The following is a 22,867-nucleotide window of genomic DNA, read 5'->3' on the forward strand; positions in this document are numbered from 1 at the left end:
TTCAAATTCGTCGAATTTTTATTTTTTATATTCGCATTCTAAACTATATCCGTTTAGTATGGTATAAATTTGCTATGTTCGAATTCGGGTTATGATAAAATTCAAGTAAAGCACTTTTATAATGCTATGAAATAATGGTAGGGAAAAAAAATTCTATGTTTTTAGGTGAGGGGAAATGAAAATAACCTCTTTTTTGGGTTGAGGAAAATAAAATCGTTCTCTTTGTTCAATTTGAATTTAAACAACTCATTAATGTATAAATTCAACTTTATTTCATAAAATCCCACAACATTTTGCACATTTTTTCTTAAGCAATTTCTTATTATATGATAATTCATGGAACTGAGTACGCAACAAGAGAGATAAAATGTATGAATATATAGTCCCTCTACTATCCCATTATTGCAACTTAGTTCTTGAATTTTGNGCCTAGGAATTAAATAGTAATACATAAAAAAAGCTCAAAAACTATATATATGGTGTTTAGTTTACAAAATTCATGGAACTGAGTACGCAACAAGAGAGATAAAATGTATGAATATATAGTCCCTCTACTATCCCATTATTGCAACTTAGTTCTTGAATTTTGTAAACTAAACACCATATATATAGTTTTTGAGCTTTTTTTATGTATTACTATTTAATTCCTAGGCAAAAGAGAAAAATGTGAGTGACCACATTTAGTTTGCTAAATGATATTAAAAGATTTTTTATATTTTTAATTGTCGGCTTAAAAGGGCCAGCATTCTGTCCTATGGCAGGAGGTCAGATCGGATCGAGTCACGTTCGAAATGGCGGGAGGTCGGGTTGGATTGAGTCATATTCGAATTAGCATGAGGCTGATTGGACCGAGTCACAATCGAGATCCGTGGCTGTCATGTCTGTATATTTTAAGTGAATTAGTTGTATATTTCTAACGGCTCGAATTTTTTGGATTAATGGTTAGTGTCAACGATCTGATATTAAGTGATCTTGTAGGGGTTCACATTTCAATCAAATAATAAATGAGTCTATTTCTAGTTATTTTCTCATTTATTGGTTACCAAAAACTACCCACTCCTTAAAATGTATCAAACTCATGGGTCAAATTTGAGCTAATGCATTTATTTGAGTGTACCTAACTACATAGTGCTAGGACATGGAGTGTTTAATGCTCCCTAAATAGTGATGTAGAAATTAATTTTCATTAAAAAAAAAAACCCAAAAATATGATGTTGAAATTTAGACAAAATAAGATGATTGATGTTGACTTGTATAGTTAGGTGAGAAACATGATGAGCTTTGATTTAAAATATGTTTGGCAATAAATTTAAATTATCCACAAAAATAATTTAAAATTAGGCTAAATTACAGAAAACCTCCTGTCAAAATTCGCTTTTTCACTTTCCCTCCCTGTCATTTAAAAACCTACATTTTGTCCCCTTGTAAAATAAAAAATGTGCACTTTACCCCCTACAGTTAGGGTTCCGTTATAACAATTTTTTTATGCCAAAAATACCTTTCTGCCCCTCTTTCCTGTTGCTTCGATGGCTTCCGGGACAGCGCCCTTGCCGGCCTCGCCCTCCTCCACGAGCTCAACCTCTTCTTCGACTGCCCCTTCGACGCCAACTTCCTCAACTCCAACCGCCTCCGCCGCCGCTGCCCCATCCCCGCTAACCTCTGCGACTCCTCGGCTTCCATCGTCGTTCTCGCCCACAACAAACTCGGTGGCTGCATCCCGCCCTCCATCGGCCGCATGGTCGACACCCTCAATGAGATCGTCCTCCTCTACGACGGCCTCGCCGCCTGCGTCCTGCCCGAGGTCGGCCTCCTCCGCCGCGGATGAGGAGGATGAGGGAGAAGACGAAAATGTCGAAGGGTAAAATAGTCATTTTGTCACACCGTATTCCCCTGTGAACATTTTTTATTTTACAAGGAGGCAAAGTGTAGGTTTTTAAATGACAGGGGGGGAAGTGAAAAAGCAGGTTTTGACAGGAGAGTTTTCCGTAATTTAGCCTTAAAATTATAAATATTTTAAATTGTAGAAATTACTTCAAACAAAAGTTTTTAATTCCATGCGAAGCATGGATTTGAAAAGCTCTTTATGGAAATTTAAGCGAAATTTGAAAAACCTTTCAATTTGTTTGATTAGAATCAATCAACAACATTTTTTATTTTAAAATTTGAATATATCGTTTATCTTTACAGATTTAATTAGTACACTTTATATAATTTTTACAACTGTAAGTTTATTAAAATAAAAAAGTTAGCTTAAAATTTTAAGTCAAAGTGATTTAAATCAAACAAATTGAAAAGTTGCGTAGTAAAATAAAAAATCTAAAAGGTCATGTAGTAAAATCAAATCCGTTGTTCAGATAAGTTTCTTATACATAATTATAAATGCAGCGTAACTAAATATGCTTATAGTTTAAAAGGTAGTAACTATGGCTATATCTCGTTTGGTTGGTTGTTACAAAAAATAATGCTTCTAAGAGTAAGAAAATGAAATATCAGAATCGATGATCGTCCCCATTAAGTTTGATTTAGGTTATTTGAACCATTTAAGTTACGAATTTCATGACTTTTCAATAATATATTTTTGGCATTTAAAAAATTTCAAAATTAACTATTTTTAATAAATATTATCAAACAAATAATGTCAAAATATTATAAAATTTAGGGCAAACTTCAAATACCACCCCTGTAGTTTCGCACTTTTTCACTTTAGTACCTTATAGTTTAAAATATATCAATTTAGTACTTTGTGGTTTCATTTCTCTTCCCATGAGCCCCTCCGTTAATATTTCATTAAATTATATACAAAAAACTTCAGATACCCTAAGTTTATCGAATATTTATTTTAATACTTTTTACTTTTAACTTTGTCACTGATTTAACGAAAAACAAAATAGTGAAAGAGATAATAAAAAGAAAAAAATAAAATTTCGGGGTACTAAATGGATACACTTTAAACTATAGGGTACCAAAGTAAGAAAGTGCGAAACTACGGGATGGCGACTTATTTGGATATACTATATACTACATACCATATATTTTCGTAAATACGTTCTTAGTAAAAAATAAAATAAAAAAAATATTAAATAATTAGTCGCCGTCCACGTGGTTATCATGATCAATTGACATAATAGGAAATTTCCTAATAAGCTACAAGAATTTAATTAATTATTAATAATTAATTAGTTTAATACAAATCAATAGAGAATACGTAAACCACCCAAATTTGTGGGTCATTTCCTTCTCAACGGCACGTCACTGATGTTTACTAATTTATTTTTATATTTTTACGAAGTTTAAGCCCTTAATTTGTAGTTTAGCGAGTAATTAATACAACAAAATTGTTATCCAAAAATTCCATTTAGTAAGAATCATGTTATGAATAATTTGTAATATATCCTTCAAAATTTCAAAACTATGTCTAATTTCAAAGTTTAAGCCCTTATTCATTTCAAAAAAATTGTTCAAATATAAAAATTTGAATAATAGTGAGGAGTGAATAAGTAAATGCCCCGTCGTACGTAACTGAAAAAATAATATAAGAGAAAACAATGTTAAGCAAAAATATTTGCTATAAAATAGCAGATGCGGGTACTGGGCTCGAAACCTTTTGGAACGAAGGACACTTAGGAGTTAGGACTGACTCTGATATTACGTCTCGATCTTGTACGCTTGTCGATGTGGTTTGAAACTTTGTAAATAATTTACTAAAATGACTATAACTGATCGAGAAATAAAAATGAAATTGAGAACAAAAGCAGAAGCAGAAGCAGAAACGTAACGAAACAATCACTCAAGAGCCCACCCAAGCCAAAGAAAAGTAGTAAGTGGATATATTAACATCAATCATTTGCTCACACAGTCACACTACAAAATAAAACATTGACATTGACACCTTTTTTTAAATTAACTACTATTTTTGCATGAATTTCATCTAGACCTAAGACCTTTTCCATGCCCATCAATGTCTCAAGTTGCATATAACTACCAAAAAAAAAAAAAATTCATTTTTTGTGAAAAATGTTTGGATGGCCCTTCAACTACAGAGCACTTTGAACTGGCCCCCTCGACTTTAAATTTTTTTTTTTCAATTAAGTACTTTTGTAGTAGATAAAACTGAAATAATTTGTGATTGATAGCTAAAACTCTATAAAGTTAGCAAATTTTTTTAAGTTAAAAAAACTAGAGTAACTTTGATTAAAAATGATGGATCTTAAAAGGAGAAATAAGAATTAGGAGTGAAACTAGTTAGGATAAACTCGAATCGAATCTGACACTGGATTTGATAGGAAATGAATATAGATGCCAAAATTTAGCATCCGACGTATATTCATATTCAATAAAATTTTAAAAAAATATGGATGTGAATATGATTTTCCTAAGAGATAATAGTGATGATAATTTATGTTGTACGGGAATAAAGTAATTTCTATTATATTCTTTGTTTATTTTATTATAGATTTCATGTTAAAATTATCCTTATATTTATTAAACTATTAAGTTTTATTGAATAAAATATAAGTTTGGATGCGAATGTGACTCATATCTGAGTGTTTTATTTGTGCTAATTTTAGTTTATATTTATATATATGAATATTATTATATATTATTATCCGAATAAAATCTGACTGATGTCTAAATTTGACTTCGTTTTAAGCGAAGATAGTAATAAAAATTTAGCATCTGACATATATCCGTATCTGAATTCACATTCGAAAAACAAAATATCAATGTGGATATGATTTTGTCAAAAATTTGATCGTATTCAATCGTTTTCCTTCCTAGACAGAATAAATTTGAGGGCCTTACTAAGAAATAGCCAAAAGTGAAGGGATCCCTACATTTTTTTTCCTTTTATTGTTATTTATTTATTTTTATTTATATTAATAGTGGGGGACCATAAGGATAAACTTGGATTTTTTTTGCATTTAGCCCCCTAGTAAATTTTTATTTTAAAAATAGCCCTATCAAAATTTAATTTGCAAAAATGGCCCTGCACCTGCCACGCAGGCGCCACGTCAGCGCCACGCGGGCTGGGCATGGGCCAGTGTATTAAGTTAAACACGGTGAACCATTCACCGTGTTCAAACACGGTGAATGGTTCACCGTGTTTAGTACGTATTTTTTCCTAGAAGAATAGGGAGTTAGGGATGTTAATGGGGTATGGATATCCAAAATATTATTCGAACCTAAACCCGAATAAATTATATATATACATAATTTATTTTTATTTATTTATACAATATATAAAATATCTAATAATTTTTATTTCTTAGATCTTCATCAATCCAATGGTATAGATTTTTAAAATTATTAGATATTTTATACCGTTGGATTGGATGAAGATCTAAGAAATAAAAATTATTGGATATTTTATATATTGTATAAATATGTAAAAATAAATTATGTATATAAAATAATTTATTCGGGTTTAGGTTCGAATAATATTTTGAATATCCATACCCCATTAACATCCCTAACTCCCTATTCCTCTACAAAAAATACGTACTAAACACGGTGAATCATTCACCGTGTCTAAACACGGTGAATGATTCACCGTGTTTAACTTAACTACCGCCCCCAGCCCCGCCCGCGTGGCGCTGACGTGGCGCTTGCGTGGCAGGAGTAGGGCCATTTTTACAAATTAAATTTTGATAGGGCTACTTTTAAAATAAAAATTCTTTAGGGGGCTAAATGCAAAAAAAGCCCGATAAACTTTAGTTGTACACCCAACATAAAGAAGAAAAAAAAAAGAAAAAGATACTCTAGAGATAATGCCAACATTTTATTTTCTTTTTTTATTTATTATCTCCAAAAAAAAAACTTCCTTTTTTTCTTTGTCCTTATCTTATTCAATAAGGATTCCTTTTGTCTACCTCAAATGTCCCCAATATTAATTATTGGAGCTAGATTTGAAAAAAGTTCCTGAATTTAACTTTTTTGAAATTAAATTTGAAATCTCCAATAATTATATTGTTTGATTTCAGAAAGTTTTATCTAAATTTCATGATCTTTAAACCGTTTTTTATGAAATATTTTGTCACTCAGTAGAATATCTAATAACTTTTCAGACGAACGAAAATTGGGTTTTATGAATTTTTTATTTGGGAATTAAAATTCATAATATCTCTTTGGGAAAATTTGTTAATCATGTATGGTGTATTTTAACTCAAAATTTGGGTTTAGGACTTAATATTTCACACATTTTGGTTTAGCTTTGTCTCATTTATAAAGAGATTCTCCACTCCAAAATCTCTTCTTAAATAAAATAAATTTGTGAATCTTCTTTTTTTTTTAAAAAAAAAAGTAACTTTGGTTCAATGTACAAATTTTTGGTCCATATTTTTTCTACAGAAAAAAACAAAAAACTATGTGGGAATCTAACTTTGCCTACACATAAAGCAGGTCAAGTGAGTCAGATCCACACCACCCCATTTTTAACCTTATATAGAATAATTATTTTGGGCCCCAAAAAAAAAAGTATATTATATTTTAACTTTGATTTTTCATCTAACATTTTATTCTTTGATTAATAACCTATGTGAATTTTTAGCCAAAAAGTTTTATTTCGGTTCTCGAACCTTTTAAGTACAATTTATGCATCTTTAGTTTAATATAATATAAAAGCAGAAGGTTCTGAATTCGGATACTGTTCGATCCTTAGCCGCATTTAATCTCCTTTCATTTACTTATTCTTTAAAAGCTTAAATTTTTGGCGAACGTACATCATTTGAGAGAACCAAGCTCAAACTTGACTAAAAGTTTAAGGACTAGTAGCTTAATTTAACCCATCTAAATTAAAATATGGCTAAACTACAGAAAAATTTTCTACAAATATTCGATTTTTTTTTTCCTTCCTAACTTTTAAAAATCTATATTTTATTTTCTCAAAATTTTTAGTTGATGCATTTAGCCTCCCCTTTGTTCTGATTCTGTCACTATCCCGTCCAAATATGGATAATTTGGTCATTTGGTCATTTTCATTAAAACCGTAACTTTTTGAAAATATTTTTGAAATATCTAAGAAGACAAAATGTAGATTTTTAAAAGTCAGAAAGAAAAAAAAGGGAAAAAATAGTTATTTATAAAAAAAAAACTATATAATTTATCCTTAAATTATACCTAGATATTTCTTTAGGGCGATGTGGTCCAATTGAGCCTAATATATCAGACTTACCAAACGCTCTACAGCTTTTAACAGAAATCACTTTTTCAAACCAAAATCACTTTTTCAAAAATCATTTTTTCAGTAGCTAGGCCAAACAGGCCCTAGGTACTATTATTATTACCACCACCACTACTACTACTACTACTANCGGCCGTCGCGGTTTTTGGTGACGCATAGCGAATGAATTGATATGTTGGCATGTTTGGGTAACTAGACCATGTACAAATTTTGCTGTCATGTTCTACTTATGCAAACATATATTTGTGTAGATCTTTTTTTTTTTTTTTTTTTTTTTTTTTTTTTTGCAGGTTGGTATGTAGCATGTGCAATTTATGGTGCTAAATTAGAGTGATGTATGAGAAGGGTTTTTTATTTTATTTTATTTTATTTTAATGTTTTGTAGAAAAGAAATATTTATTAGTGTAGATTATTGGCACTAAATAATCTTCTTTTTTTTTTCCTTGTGGTTTTTCTTTTATTCTATTTCGAATTGTGAGGGGTTAGAGCAAAATTTTGGTTCTTTAATTTTGGTTTTGCAAAATTGGTTTAAAATTGGATCTGAATACACATTTGGATATGATTATCATGTATTACTCTCATTTGGATAAGAATTTTATACAACAATGCAATTCTTAGAAAAAAAAAAAAAAGAAAGAAAGAAAGTAAGTATCATTTTGCCATATTAATTTAATTACATAACTTTTCTTTTTTTTCTTTATTTTTTTCGATTTGTCACATCGTAATAAAATCGAACAAAACAATCAAACCCTAAGAAATAATTTACTGATTAAGTATCTGAGTGTCGATGTTGAGATCAGTGGTTTGAATACCCTGCATGAGCTTAAATTTTGAGCCAATGTTCTCAGCATCGGATTTGAGTTATTAATGAACGCCTATGCGAGGGATCGAATTTGTGACACACCAATAGTCCCATATTGAATAATGTGAAAGAATAAGTTAGGATTATAAGTAACAGACATACTAGTAATAATAAGTATTTTGGACTGATGGTTTGGATCCAACAAGTTATTATTACTAATAGGTTGGATTGTTATATTTGGTATCCGAACTAATCATCAGTCAAAAGTGTGTGATGAGTCCCAGCGGAGTCAGAGCTATTTGTGTGATAAGCTGATAAATACGTCATGACCTAATAAAAACTAGGTTTAAATATTTTGGACTAGTGGTCTGGGCCCAACGAGTTATTATTGCTAACGGATTAAGTTGTTACAGAATCCCCGACGTCTTGACTTAGCGACCAGATTACCAACCACCTACACAATGTATTAGTGGTTAATTAACAACTTAGCATAGAAAAACACTAGAGTTAGGGGTGCATTGATTAAATTTATCCAATTGTATACATATAACATGGTGATTTAATTTATCCACATTAATACACATAGTATGGTAATTAGAGTTAGAAAAATAAGATATTAAGCTAAAGAAACACTAGATTAGTATTGGATGGTTTTCTAAGTTTTTTTTTTTTTTTTTGTCTATTTATGCTTTTTATTTCTTAGTAAAATTTGAGGGTTTCCTTTTCTAGTTTCTCCTAAAAAAAACCAGTTTTTTGCTTTTATTATTTAATAATATATGTTAGAAAAAATAGGAAAAAAAAAAACTCCCTACCAAATAGATAATTTCATCATGCTATATATACTTCCTAAATCTATGCATTCATAAACAAATTCTCTCATTATCATTTTTATAATTTTATTTTAATCTTATCTTTAGGGCTCTATACCCTACTATATATCTCTCCTAAATTTATATTACTTTGTAACCTAAAAAGTTGAGCTCTATTTTTAATTGTAAAAATAAATAAATAAAAATTAACTATTGTGATATTTTTCACCCTCTTATATACAAATTTGTAAATTTTCGATAAAAATAAACAAAAGTTAGAATAATTACAGCTTCAGAATCATTAAATTCCTATCAAATAAACAAGATGTGAAAATAACTACTATAACTTTTTTCGCCCTCTTATATACGAATTTGTAAATTTTCGATAAAAATAAGCAATTGTTAGAATAACTAGAGTTTCAAAATCATCAAATTCCTATTAAACAAGCAACAGTGAAAAATAAATTTTAGGGAAAACTTCAAAACCCTCCTGTGGTTTCGTAGTTTCTCACTTTGCCCCCCTGTGGTTTAAAAATGTATCAATTTGCGCCCCTGTGGTTTCTTTTTTCTCTTTTTCTTATCAATTTCATTATTTTTTTCTTAAATCAGTGATAAAGTTAAAATTAAAGGGTACTAAAGTAAATATTTGATAAATCTAGATGGGTATCTGAAGTTTTTTGTATATAATTTAATGAAATATTAACGAAAAAGCTACCGAAAAGATAAAAACGAAACCACATGGGTACAATTTGATACATTTTAAACCACAGGGGGACAAAGTGAGAAATTACGAAACCACAAGGGGGGTTTTTAAAGTTTTTCCTAAATTTTTATCGAAACTTCAGTTTAATTAAAAGTTATTTTCATCCCAAATTCAATAACTAATACCCACAAAATATATATATAATTTTGTTTTAATCTTACTCATAGGGCTCTAGCCCTTGTATTTTTAGTTGTAAACAATTTAATAAAAATTTTATTACTGTAATTTTTCTTCACCGTCTTATATATATATACTAGTTTATATATAAATTTTTCATAAAAATAATTAAAATAATAAGAGTATTATTGATTTTCTATTAAATAAATGGTAGTAAAATAAATAATTTTTTATCTACAGTTCAATTAAAAGTTATTTCCAACCTAAAATTAATTCAGTATTCTATACCCTTTTTTTTTTTTACCATATGTTTATCACCCACAAAATATCTTTAATTAGTTAAATTTAATCCTAGTAAATAGTAAATACTGTAAATAATAATACATGTATAGCTCTACGCCGCTACGCGTATATATAGTATAATACGTATGCACACGTAGTCACGTACGCGCATATATATATACGTGCGTGTGTGCGATTGGGTCAACGTCTCCTTCGCTCTCGCTTCGCCGCTTCCTCTCTCTCTTTTTCTCTCTCTCTCACGATCGATCGATCGATCTCTCGATCTCGAACTCTTGCGATCTCTCTCGCGATTTGGGGTGGATACGATGATCTTCTACATGCTCGGATCGTCGCTGCGGAGGTGCGGGATCGGGGGCGGGGCGCGACTGGGGCGCGCCTTCTCCGCCGTCGCGAGCGGCGGGGCCGAGGGCGGCGATGTGGCGGCGCTCCGCCGCGCCGCGGCCGGGGTTTTGGCCGTGGGGGGGTCGGGGCTGGGGCTCTGGTTCCTCCCCTCGTCGTCGTCGCCGGAGTCGTCTTCCGTCTCCTTCGCCGACTCCGGATCGGAGCGGGTGAACGGTCCCGAGCGCGAGATCGCAATCCCCGACGCGGGCAAGGAGAAGAAGCCGAGGTTTCTACTCGGAGGTGAAAATTTCTCCCTAGGGTTTCAATTTGTGGTTCTTTGATTTCAGTTGATTTCGGATTAGTATGAGCAATTAGAAGAGGAATAATGTTTATAAGTTGGATAATGAGGGGAAAAATTTTGGATCGTAATGACGCTGATGATGCTCTGATGAAATTAGATGTTATGTTGATGTGATCCAACTAAATCTTCGAGAATCATATCTATCCCAAATTTAGCATGTTTATGGCGAAATAATGTTTAAACTAAATATTTTGTATACAAAATATTGTAGGTAGATCAATCACTATGATCTGCGTAAAGTGTTACGTAGACCTGTTTTTCTACTACATATGGCGTTAAATTGTGTCATATTCATTGGTTGATCGCTGGACATGGAAATCCTAATGCGAAGTGAATTTATCTCAACAGATTCCAATGGTGATTAAATCCACTCCAGAAATTTTCTGATAGATATACTACTTCATTGCAGATAAATGATAATAGCTTATCTGATGGTTTTGTAAATTGGTTCGTCGCATCACAATATTCTTTAGGCTAATGTAATGCCTTAAATTAGGATAAGATAATTGAGTTATTTTCTCAATTGTTACCAATGTGAGTTAACACTTTGGACAAGATTCTTCAGATCCAGCGTAGGTTAAAGGTGCACAACTCCTCTTATTTGACAAAAGCATTGATGTCAGATGTCAGTAAACTTGCTAACTTGTGAATGGGAGGTGTCCTTGTTATCAGATCCTACACTATATGTTCTCATATCAACAAATCAAGATAGTGGACTAAATCAGAAGAATTATGTAGCATTCTATTTTCCCAACATTTTTAGTGCAAATTCATCAATTTGAGTATTAGCCAACTATGTCAACATCTGAACTTTGCTTCTCTCTAAAGTTAGGATACCTTAGATTTAGGATTAGATTTTAGAACTACCTCATTTGGATTACTTGTAACGATGAGGATTTTCATGAGTAGATTCTTGGCCTTTAGGCAGTAAGGTCAGTCTATATGATTTCAAGACTATCTCACCTAGGAAAATTTTAACCCTTTCTCTTTATTATCTTGATGATGGAGAATCTTCAAATTAAATGTTTAACCCAATGTGTTAAGAATTAATGATGGACATTCCAAACGGGAGATACAATTCACCAATATCTTGCCTGTAACATTATATGTTCAGCAGGTGGTAGTAGATTAAGTTAGGATTTTTTTCAATTGTATAACGTGATATGTCCAAAAAAAAATTGTACTTTAGAAGTATTCAGAAAGATAGATTTTGGTTTTTTACAAGTTACAAAAATATGTTGTTCATGATAATTGACTTGCATTTTTAGTTTATTGCCATTATATATTTGATCACTAGTATTACCACTTGTATCCTTCTTCTCTTCGGTTATGCATAATTAAGAAGCATTTGTGGTTTGAAATGATACATGTATTGTTTCGTATGTTTTTTATGTTGTTAACTACAGACTCATACCGAAGAAAGGTGTTTTTTAACTATGAGAAAAGGATCAGACTTCGAAGTCCCCCTGAAAAGGTAATTTAAATTGCTCTTTGGTTGTTGAAGTTCGATGCTTTTCCCTTAGATTTCATATTGTTTTCCTTTTACTGGAATTGATTATTGAAGATTTTATGCCCATATTCTTTGAGTACGCGGAAATAAGAAGAGAAATGATCCTTTATTCCTTTTTGCTAAACTAGATTTATCTTCTATTTTAGTTACTAGCTGTACAAAAGCTGGTAGGTGCAAAGGTCCTTTTTTTTTTGAGCCAAAAATGCTCCTTTTTAATGTCACTTTTACAAATAGCTATTGATACTTCTTTATTAGCTTAGTTTTAAATTTATGGTAATATTTTTCCAGTATTCCTCTTTTGATATAGTAATCATGAGATTCAAATATTAGGAATACACTGATTAAGACACAATTTATTCGTAGATATTCGAGTACTTTGCATCCTTCCGCAGCCCAGAAGGAGAGGTATTTATGTTACCTGCAGATTTGATGCGAGCCGTAGTCCCTGTGTTTCCTCCATCAGAGTCCAATATCATTAGAGAAGGATATTTAAGAGGGGAACGCAATCCTGGGGATTTGCACTGCAGTCCGTCAAACTTTTTTATGCTCTTTGATACTAACAATGATGGACTTATATCATTTCCAGAGTAAGCTTTTTGCGTTTCAACTTCGTGTGTCCAAATTAACATATACAACTTTCCTTTTGGTCTTTCTCAAGGATATATTCAAGTGCTCTCTAGAAGTTTTCGAAGGTTGCTTTTACTGATAGATTGTTGTTTGGCCTGCTATAGGTACATCTTTTTTGTGACATTGCTCAGCATCCCCGAATCAAGCTTCAGAGTGGCTTTTAAAATGTTTGATCTTGACAACAATGGGTATGTTCTTTTGTCATCCTCTTGACGACTTCTTGTAGAATACTTGATACAACTTTTGTGTTCAAACTCTGCATTATATTCTCTGTTCGCGTTTAAAACTGGTCATGTACGGTTTATCAAATTTTCTAGTTCTTCGCAAAGATGCAAGAGCATTTCATGTCGTTTCCAACTAAACGAATAATTATTTGAGCACCTTATCTACTAATACTTCACAAATCCAAGAAATATTATTTGTCGAAACTCGTATTCTCCTTAATATCTGTTTTCATGGGTGCTGCATATTCTCTGTACAAGTAGTTTACTATTGAAGTTGCAATTGCTCTTTGTTGTTGTTCACTTGTGACAATTCACGTGCAGTTAATTTCTCTTGTTCGTCCAGATAAAGGCATGCTCTCTATGAGCAGCATATATTCAGTCCTCTCGTATGTTGTTGATGGTAAAAGGGGTATGAACATGTTTCGGCTATCACTTTTCGCATCACTACATTTTTTTGGCTTACTGGTCCTCGTAACATTTTCTAGGGAGATAGAACAAGAAGAGTTCAAGAAAGTGATGGCATTGATGCGTTCTCATAATAGACAAGGGTCCTCCCACAGGGACGGCTTGCGAATTGGCCTCAAAGTTGGCGGTTCCGTCGAGAATGGGGGCCTTCTCGAATACTTCTTCGGTGAGGATGGGAACCGCTCTCTTCATTATGATAAATTTGTCCAGTTTCTGAGGGGCTTGCACGACGAGGTACTTTCCAAGCATTTCAGCTTTGTCGCTATTTGTATTATCGTTGCTCCTCCCTAGAGACTCAGATTAATTAGATTGTTAATTTAATTGTCAATCAGCAACATATCAGCATTAACTTAAATCTCTGGCAAACTGAACTCGAAAGATGAAATCTGGTGAGGAAGGATTCACTAATTCAACTTAGGCAGTTGGTGATGAACTGCGAAAGTCAATATTTTTATCGCTTCATTTTGTGAACAATTGTGAATTGGACTTACCTAAAAAAAAAATTCACTTTTATTTTAGATTGTGCGCTTGGAATTCACGCACTATGACTTCATGTCAAGAGGATCTATATCTGCCAAGGATTTCGCACTATCCATGGTTGCTTCGGCCGACATGAACCACATAAACAAGTTCCTGGACCGAGCCGACGATATTGAGAACGTCTCGCACCTGAGAGACGTGCGCATTACTTTCGAGGTCATTGCTGTCTCCGCATTAAAAACCTTATTCTCTCGCATTAAAAACCTTTTTATCTCTCTATTCTTATGCATCTAAATGTCGGTTAAACTGCAGGAGTTCAAGGCCTTTGCCGACTTGCGCAAGAGGTTGGAACCGCTGGCTGTGGCCATGTTCAGTTACGGGAAAGTAAACGGTCTTTTGACGAAGCAGGATTTCAAGCGAGCGGCATCCCAAGTAAGATTTTTTTCCTTCCTTCTCCGCGCACGGATTTTCCTCCCAGTAGCGTATTTACAGGTAAATACTCAACTGCTCCTCCTCCTCTGGCTAATCAGGTCTGCGGGGTCGCTGTATCCGACAATACGGTCGACGTCATCTTCCACGTATTCGACACCAACCGCGACGGCAACATAAGCTTAGAGGAGTTCCTACGGGCTTTGCAGAAAAGGGAAAGCGACATCCGCCAGCCGACGACATCTTCGGGCTTGGTAGGGCTTCTCTCCTGCTGGCTGAATTGCACGAAAAACTGCTCTCTTCCGCGGATTCATTAACAAGCAAGCATTCCCTCAGCCGCTACCGTAACCGATACTCTCTAACCTGACCGAGATTTTCGGCTAGTAAATAAATTCGATAAGAAGGTAGTGCAGAGCTCTTCTCGACTCATTTCATTTATCATCTCTCGATCATCGAGCAAATCATTTTGACATTGGATTCTGGATTCCGTTGTTTTTATGTAGGTACAGTAGCACGACCACGTAAAGTCCGAGTGATCGCTTTTTTTCGGCGACCGGGTAAGCGTGCGCGTTCTTTTTCTTTTTCTTTTTTTCCTTTTTTCTTTTGTAAATAGGTATCTGTGACTTCAAAATGTGGCTTTGGAGCATGCTATGTATATAGAACTGTTTACCGTTTGCTTTATGTAGTCCTCTCTGTGATGTTCTGATGGAGACTTCGAAAATGTACAACCGTATATGCTTGCTTCGTTTAGTTGTTGTTGTTGTTGTTGTTGTTGTTGTTGTTTTTAATGGATAATTGGTGGTTTTTTTTTAAAGAAAAAACAACTCTTCGGCTCTTCTCAAATCTTAGAATTCCTAGGTATTCAGAATTCTAGCTTTTTCCCAAATCAGTTGTTTGGAATCATTTATTACTTGTAGTTATGTTAGCTTAACTCTATATATATATGGTTAGGATGACGTGGGGTCTCTAGGGTCGAGTGAGTTATTGGTTTAATAGTATAATCTAACGGGTAAAAATAGTCAAAGAGTTACATCTAACGGTTAAAAACTTGATAGCACCAAACGCTTGGTGCTATCAATAGTATCCCATCGACTCCATATATATATATAAGTCCGGCTACTATACTTTTATGAGTATAGAGTCTATTATACTGCCATTAGATTTACCTTAATTATTTTACCTGTTAGATTATTACTACATTCAAACAACCACGCACTCAACCCTAGGGTCCCACTATCAACTGAGCATAACCACTTTCATCCTAACTGCATATTTTTTCAACTAAATGGTCGAAAACTTATGAGTATAAAGGGCTCTATACTTATATGAATATAGTAGCCCCAGTCTATATATATATATATATATATATATATAAAGAGAGAGATATAGAGTCTGGCTACAATAATATTATATATAGCACTGTGCTATTAAATTTTTCGTCGTTAGATCTACTATTTTGATCATTTTTATCCATTAGATCATATTATTCAATTAATCACCCACTCAATCATAATCTTAGGGGATCATTATCATCTTTGCCGTAGATCATTTTATCCGAGGGCTAAAAATTTAATAGCACTAATAATTTAGTGCTATTAATAATATTCTAGCTTAATTCTATATTATATAAAATAAAATAAAAAGTTCACAAAATAAACTGAATTTTCGAACAAGCAATTTATCAGAAGGGTGGAAGAAATATATAGTATTGCTAGGTGAGAAGTGTGATACAATATTTAAAATAAATATCATATTTGTACTTCAAAGTTTTAAGCTACTTTTTAAAGTAAAAAATCATTTCGTAGACGAATTATGCTATGTTATAAATAATTATGGATACAAAAGTTTTCTAAGAAGTAAAAATCAACCTCTTAATTTTCAATCACCTTCGTACCGCATTTTATTCCGACATGAAAATAACGCCAAAATAATACAAAAACGATGCCCATGATAATTTTAAAAAACAAATGACGTCAGCAGACATTTAAGTAAATGTTCGCAAAAACAAAATGTAATCAGTTGACATAATCAAATTACGAGTTAACAAAATGTGAACAATATATACACAAACCAGCATCAAACTCCGTTTATTTCTGGCATCAAGGAAATTTTGGCAAGATGACTAAACTGTCGAATCATAAACAGCAGGGAGAGAGATAAGAACACAAGCAAACGAAGCAAATCTCAAGTTCATCAAGATTTAAGCCGACGCAAATAATCCCGGCGCGCCAAATTCATCAGAGGCATGTTTAGCCACTATTATTATGCGAAAACAAGGTTGGTTTGGTCAAAGAGCACTTTTAGCGGCAGCTGTGCTTGCAGAAGCACGCTCATCGAAAAATTAAACAGGATTTAGAGACACAACCTAAATGCCCCGATCAAATAAACAAAGCTCTAGATGAAGTTCCGGATATCCAACGACCGCACGTCGACCATCTGCTCATCTTTGAACTCCTCCCTGAATAATTGAAAAAACAAAGAGCAGGTCAGTAGCTCCGCAAAATCTCGAGGATACAAAACAAATTTAGAACTTGTGTATGTCTAGCAAAGAAAGAGAAATAAATGATCCACAACTTAGCTAAACATATAGGGGGTGTTCGGCCGCGGGCAACCACGCAAAACCCCCGATTCACGAAATAGTTAAGGTGTTATTTATAATATAAAGCTGGATATTAAACTAATACTTGTATGCCTTAATATTCTACTTAACTCTTTTTGAAACCACGTGCAACATATGGCACTTCCGAAGAGCCTCGCGTGTATCGTAAGACACTTCCATATAGTCTTCTAGTTAAGGAATAAATATTACGGAGAAAGAGATACAGACCTTTTAAGCTGGGTCTCCATTGCTTCCACAGCATTTTTCTTCAGCTCTTGTAGCTCTGCTTTAGCAACCTTTAGTTCCAACTCTTCCTCATACTTGGGGAGATCTTCCTTGCGAATACCAAGCCTATTCCATATTTCGATAGCACAAAGTGTAAAAAAAAAAAAAAAGAAATATGAAAATCAACATGCTTTCAGGCCTAGCTACTGCGAAGAAAAGGCACATTCAGAACTATAAAAAATGACAATGGCATGAATGGAGTTACCATCTCTGAGAAAACGATCTAAACAGAAGAAGTATACATATTTAATTATCGATAGATATGGACATAATATCTATAGCTGTGATGCGACAATAAAAAGTAAACAGTTGCAATGAGGTTTAAGATAAGATTTATAGTTTTATGATTTTGAGCTCCCACTAGAACACCAAGATCGAGAACAAAGCATCAATTTTTTTTTCCTGGTTGCAACTCAATATAAAAGAAGAGAGAGGAATTAGAGCAGTTGATTGGCCTTTTTGGTAGGATCTGCAATCTAGAGTGCAAAATATTATCTCAAGGAACATTTGCATTCATGGGATCAAGTTTGATGCTTATATTGGGATCTTCACCTAGGGCTTTGATAAGAAGTAAAGATCTTAAGGCCGCACCCTGGTGTCTAGAATCATGGTGAACTCATCGTGAGTGAAATATAAAGATATGGTTCTTCTCCGTTCCTTACTTTTTATTTATCTTGTCGAACTCTGCTAAGAGAAGGCTCATGTTTTTCTTGTCAGACCTCAAAAGTGGCTTCTTAATCTCCTTCTCAACCTTCTCTAGCGCTTCCATCATCATAGCCTCAGCACCAAGATCATCTGTAAGCCCACTCCTGGAAAAGAGGGGGGAAAAATCATAATACAACTCCCCATTGATGGAATTAGATATAGAGCTAGGGAGAGCTATAAATGATAATTGAATAGCAGGATATTCTTCCAAAAGGGTAACATATCAATGCAGAAAAAAAATTTAGAGCCGGTTCAGTCAATTGACGCTTTTGTAGAAGTGTTGTTAAAGTAAAACTCTTTGAAGAAGCACTAACAACCCTTTTAATCTGAAGAAAAATAGCAAAATCTTTGCGTGGAGCTTCCGCTTCTTTGGGCTTCATTTCAGTTTTCAGCCGCAGCAAGAGTTCCAGTCTTTTAATTTGCCAATCATTTGGTTGTTGCTTCTTGAAGTGGAGAAGCTGTTCTATAGTCCAGCCATACAGTTGGATAATCCCATAAATAAATTTAGTACCTGATGGATAAATTCCCATTCACGCAGTTACCTGCATCCCTCTATTGTCTCTCAGATTTCTCATTTCAATGAAAACATAATATAATGACTAAGATCAGCTCTTTAAGAGTACGAGCTAAGTAAATAATCTGATCGGCGTGCTTATGTGAGTAAGATTAAAACTATTCAAAAAATACAAGAAAGGAAATAGAAGTACTTGATTCTGATCTCCTGGAGCGTTAAAAAATATGTTCGAGCATCAGGAATGCCTTGAGTACGTTGCTCGATGGTGTATTTAATTCGTTGAGAGTCGGAATACAAATCTGCCCTGCATGATGACCAGATTGTCAAATTAAAAGCTATGTCGTAAAAAGGAAGGATCAATCTATTGTTTTAGATCCGTTAATGGGAAATAGAGTAGATCAGGTGAAAAATATGTTATCTAGCCATCAAATAATGGAAGTGAGATCAATTAATGAAAAAGTATGACATTTCTGTCACTCTTTTGGTCGCGCATATAAAAGCTCAACATCAAGCTTCACTTATGACAAATCAACATCCAACTAGGCAGGTGATACGTAAGAACAAGGGAAAAGCATTAACAAGATGTCAGTACCATATCATAAACTAGAAGAAGCTATTAGAAAAGCTAACTATTCAAATAAAATTAATAAGCTCCTTTAATACCACCTACACACTTATAAATGTGGAACAGCAGCGACCTCATTGCATTGCACTAAAAAAGAAACTAAATTCCATAAACTACCAATTACACTATCAGAAGTTCTTTAATAGACAAGTAGAACTGAAACTAAATCCAGAAACTAACTATTTTAAAGAAAGAACAGAAAAGAAAAGGCAATAGCAAGTTAAGGAATCCAAATTGCGAAGGTAAGAAAAACAAAATTCTCTTACTTTTCTCTTACAGTCTTCATAACATTAGCATACTGAGCAACAGCTGCAGGATCATCAGGATCAATTGTAATTTTTTCCTTCTTAAGTATTCCAAGTGCCGTTTCATATTTCTTCTTGACCTCAAAAAATATGTTCTTCAACATCTCTACAAGAAGAAAAATGTTTGCTTTTGTCAGAGGTAGCACTTCTATAGTGAACGTACATCCTCACAAGCGTATAACACTATTGACTATACATAAATTGAAAAAAATTATAAACTAAATCAAAGTTCTTATAAAACTAAGATGATTGCTTACTAACTCAATGCAGATATTATAATTTTCGACCTTGGTATTATGGATCATTTTTATTTGTTTAATATCAACATATTAAGTAAGGAACTAAGGACTAAAAAAGTAGAATACATATGGATAATAAGTATCATGAGGCTCTAAGCAACAGGAATGTTACGAGGGCCTCAGATAAAGAGAGAGATAGACAATTCAACCTACTAATCTAGTCGGAGTAAAGGCTGCAGATATCGTCGGTCGACTCATTGTATAACATAAGAGGAGAAAGAAGGACGACAGTTGATGTAATATATGAACAAAGTAAAACAAGAATCAGAATGTACTACTAACTGTCCATTAGCAAGCATTTTAATCCACACCATTCCACATTCCCAAAAAAATTGAAAAACGAAAGTTCAGTTTTTTCATGAAAAGAAGATGCATTGTAATGCATATATATTGGATTATCCGACCCCATTCTCCATGCATGTATAAAAGCCAAGACAAGTAATTAAATGACTCCTGCATTTTGACTTACATTTGTATTCAGTGAACTTGTTCACAGCAACCACTTACTGAACAATTCTCTTGATATTACATTGCGTACAAAGAATGTGCTGATTTGTGTAATAGAATTTACAGGAAAGCACAGCTCGACGTATGTTAATCAAAGAGGACTTAAATCATCAATAACTAATATTTTATTTATGCTAAATATTACAGAGACATACCATCTCCTTTGAGGGGAGGTAAGTTAGATGGAGCTGCGTCTTTTGCATAGGATCGAACAGAAAGAGCATGCCCATGTTGCAAAATGGCCTGACCAGCATATAGCTGCAAAATCTCAGTAAATATTAGGGAAACAAACAAAGGCAATTGAGCTAGATAACAACGGAAATTAGATGAACTATCAGATGAAATAGATCATAAATAAGGAAGATAGGACACAATTGCAATAACAACTTCTAAACAACAGAAATCTGAACGCAGAAACATACATTCCCCACCAATAAAAGTTCTAAGCAAAACAGATGAGAAGCAAAAAAAGCTCACTACACTACAATATGATACCACCCAAAAAACATTTAAATAAAGAGAGATAATCTTTCTACAAATTTATACGACACTTGAAATAACAATGGATATAGTAACATTAATAATCAGATAGTGTAAAATGTTATTGGTTTTGACTTTTGAGCAATCTAGTATGATTGTATATGAAGATTACCCTACTGGAGCATCAAACATCCGCTTTAATTGCATAAAATGGGGGAAAAAAGAAAGAATACGGAATATATCAACAGCAACTCAGCCCCGATTCCACTGATAAAATCCAATTTTGTGCACGTAAAGAAACACAGCTATAACCTAAAGCACAATCGAAGATGAAACTAATTTCTACATTTCCCATCGTTTTCTATTTCAATCTATGTGGCAAAAAAAAACCCTAGCGATCACTACGGACGGCAAGGAAAACATCAACAGAATCTGAATCCCCGATCCTACTATAGCCACACCACAAAATTCAATTCTTATCAAGCAGAATCGAAGATGAAATTTCCACATTTCTTCCGCATTTCCCAGCATTAGATTCTCAAACAACGCGAATAAAAGGAAAAATTTTTAAAAAAAGAACCTAGCGATCACTACGGATAGCAAATCCGAAGCATCCGATCGAATCAAACACTGATGAGACGGAGATCGCCGCAGATCCAGTCGTTTTCCACAGATCAAAAACAAACGACTCGAAGATCGAATCGAATCGGGTATCGATCGAGAGAGGGGGGGGGAGGGGTGGTGGTACCTGACGTGATCGGGAGAGGAGGCGATGAGCCAACGTCGCCATGGCCACGGATCGGAGAAGAAGCTCTCTCTCTCTCTCTCTCTCTCTCTCTCTCTCTCTCTTCGTCTTCTACAATCGCTTCGTCGTCTTAAGCTTCGAGGTGTTCGCGATCGAGCCGCACCATTACCACCCACACGAAGAAGAGCGATAGCGCATGCGATTCCTCGCGCGTTTCGAGCCGTTGGATCTGCATCCAACGGACGGATGGCCTCAAGAGAAGGTCAAATATGCGCGGAGACCCTCTTACTGTACAATTCTTTCTCTACAGCCCCTCAATTTTACACTTTTCTTTTTTCTTTTTCTTTTTTTCAATTTGACTTCATGTTATGGTGCTAACAATTCAGCCCAATGTTCGCGAGCCAGCTCATAGACGACTCGAAATGGGCTCGAGATTGTTGGATCTATTTTAGCCCAATAATAAATAGCTGCATGCTTTTGAGATAGTTAATTAGCGTTTATAATCTACAAGTGGTATTAGAGCCAGTGGCCGAGGTTTATTCTTAAATACTGCATTAACGGTGCAGATGTTGGGGGAGATTGTTGACTATTTATTATTGGGCTAAAATAAGTCTAGCATCCTGCGCCGTGATAATAGGCTGAGACTAATAAATTTAGTTGGATGAACCTAATAAGTTGAGTGGATGTATAACCCACAAGAAATTTAATGGCAAGAGGCCCAACAATAAACTCAGCGTCCAGGTGAGTTGAGTCAGGTCGAAACTCGCGAGTGCTGTGACTGAGCCTTTGAGTGCAATAGGTGCGCAATTCTTATCGGCACGTATTTTTGGAATAGTTGGTTAGCGCTTACGATCATTTAATAAATAAGTCAAACACGAGTTAAATTTTTCGGTTCGAAATCTTAATGAGTCGAACACGAATTAGAATCAACTCATAAGTTTTGACTCTCCGTCGGCCTAAGTTGCTATTCAACAATTCTCATATTCAATGAATCTATTTGTCCATAATAAAGTTTATTATATGTCTAGATATTTTACTGTTTGGGTTCACAGCAATGTCAATTTGATTTAATTTGGTTGTTTTATTTTGGCCTAGTTAAATTGTTTTACAATGCAACTCACGAAATTATTGCGTTCATTATTTTCAATGATTTATATCTTAAAATTAAAATTTAATTCGATAAATATAATCTACACCATTTAACGAGCCCGTATATAAAAAATCACAAGGTTTGCAAACATATTATTACTCAAAAAAAAAAAAAAATCAATGGCTCTTTTTTATTTATGAGAAATTGGTGGAGTTTTGACATAGAGGCATTCTAAATATCATAAAACATATCCAATTTTAGTGTAGATGTGTAGCGTATGAGATGTACTTATATGCCCAATACAATTAATAATTTCAGATAA

General features: G+C 33.8%; 2 protein-coding genes across 3 annotated transcripts; one reads left to right on the top strand and one right to left on the bottom strand.

Annotated features, from left to right (window-relative positions):
- On the top strand, positions 10,184-15,141 carry LOC109712037 (calcium uptake protein, mitochondrial). The gene is made up of 9 exons (XM_020235457.1): positions 10,184-10,595; positions 12,063-12,130; positions 12,530-12,753; positions 12,898-12,981; positions 13,503-13,716; positions 14,002-14,178; positions 14,275-14,394; positions 14,493-14,795; positions 14,895-15,141. The coding sequence occupies exons 1-8, from the start codon at positions 10,280-10,282 to the stop codon at positions 14,706-14,708; spliced, it is 1,419 nt and encodes a 472-aa protein (XP_020091046.1). The 5' UTR covers positions 10,184-10,279; the 3' UTR covers positions 14,709-14,795; positions 14,895-15,141.
- Positions 16,411-21,689, bottom strand: LOC109711867 (probable ATP synthase 24 kDa subunit, mitochondrial). 2 transcript variants are annotated; one of them, XM_020235195.1, is made up of 7 exons: positions 21,459-21,689; positions 20,386-20,488; positions 19,386-19,530; positions 18,688-18,798; positions 17,938-18,084; positions 17,219-17,341; positions 16,411-16,849 (listed from the first exon to the last, which is right to left on the bottom strand). In XM_020235195.1, the coding sequence occupies exons 1-7, from the start codon at positions 21,498-21,500 to the stop codon at positions 16,786-16,788; spliced, it is 735 nt and encodes a 244-aa protein (XP_020090784.1). In that variant the 5' UTR covers positions 21,501-21,689; the 3' UTR covers positions 16,411-16,785. The 2 variants fall into 2 exon arrangements, with proteins under 2 accessions (XP_020090784.1, XP_020090785.1); XM_020235196.1 differs by having other exon boundaries at positions 20,386-20,473; positions 21,459-21,626.

This window comes from Ananas comosus, linkage group 6 (assembly GCF_001540865.1).
Source record: "Ananas comosus cultivar F153 linkage group 6, ASM154086v1, whole genome shotgun sequence".
Classification (NCBI taxonomy): Eukaryota; Viridiplantae; Streptophyta; class Magnoliopsida; order Poales; family Bromeliaceae; genus Ananas; species Ananas comosus.